The 433-nt window shown below is 57.5% G+C and overlaps 1 protein-coding gene across 1 annotated transcript in view; it reads right to left on the bottom strand.

The window, feature by feature from the left end:
* Positions 1 to 433, bottom strand: part of etfb (electron transfer flavoprotein subunit beta) — a 5,464-nt gene that overhangs the window by 3,983 nt on the left and 1,048 nt on the right. The window contains exon 2 of the mRNA XM_048593814.1: positions 223 to 381. Within this exon, the coding sequence (XP_048449771.1) occupies positions 223 to 381 (159 nt within the window). The remainder of the gene's footprint in view (positions 1 to 222; positions 382 to 433) is intronic.

Genomic DNA, 433 nt, shown 5'->3' with positions numbered 1-433 from the left:
TGTGGGTTTTACTCCATTAGGGAGATGGAGGGTGGGATGTAGAACGTGGGTTCTACTCCCACAGGGAATTTGGGGTGGGGGGTGGTGACAGTGGGACTCAGTGCTGGGGGTGAAATGAAGGAGGGGGTGGACAGGAGGCAGGTGGGCTAAGAGTGCTAGCAGAGGGCAGATGGGGCTGAATGGCCTGTGCCCGAGCCTGGTGGAGGGGGTGAAGGCACTGACCTGACACTGCTGGGGGCCACAGCTCACCGCGATCACCTCCTGGGCATGTTTCTTCTCTTTCAGTCGGACTGCCTCTTCCATAGCGATCTCACAGAAAGGGTTCATGGAATGTTTCACCCCATCGGTCACCACACCGGTGTGATCGGGCTTCACCCGGATCTGTACGTACACAGGAACAGACAGACAGACAGACAGAGAGAGAGAGACTCTG

This window comes from Rhincodon typus, unplaced genomic scaffold (assembly GCF_021869965.1).
Source record: "Rhincodon typus isolate 14 unplaced genomic scaffold, sRhiTyp1.1 hic_rhity00004060, whole genome shotgun sequence".
NCBI lineage: Eukaryota > Metazoa > Chordata > Chondrichthyes > Orectolobiformes > Rhincodontidae > Rhincodon > Rhincodon typus.
Note: the sequence above shows the minus strand (reverse complement) of the source record. Positions and strands in the feature narration are given on the sequence as shown.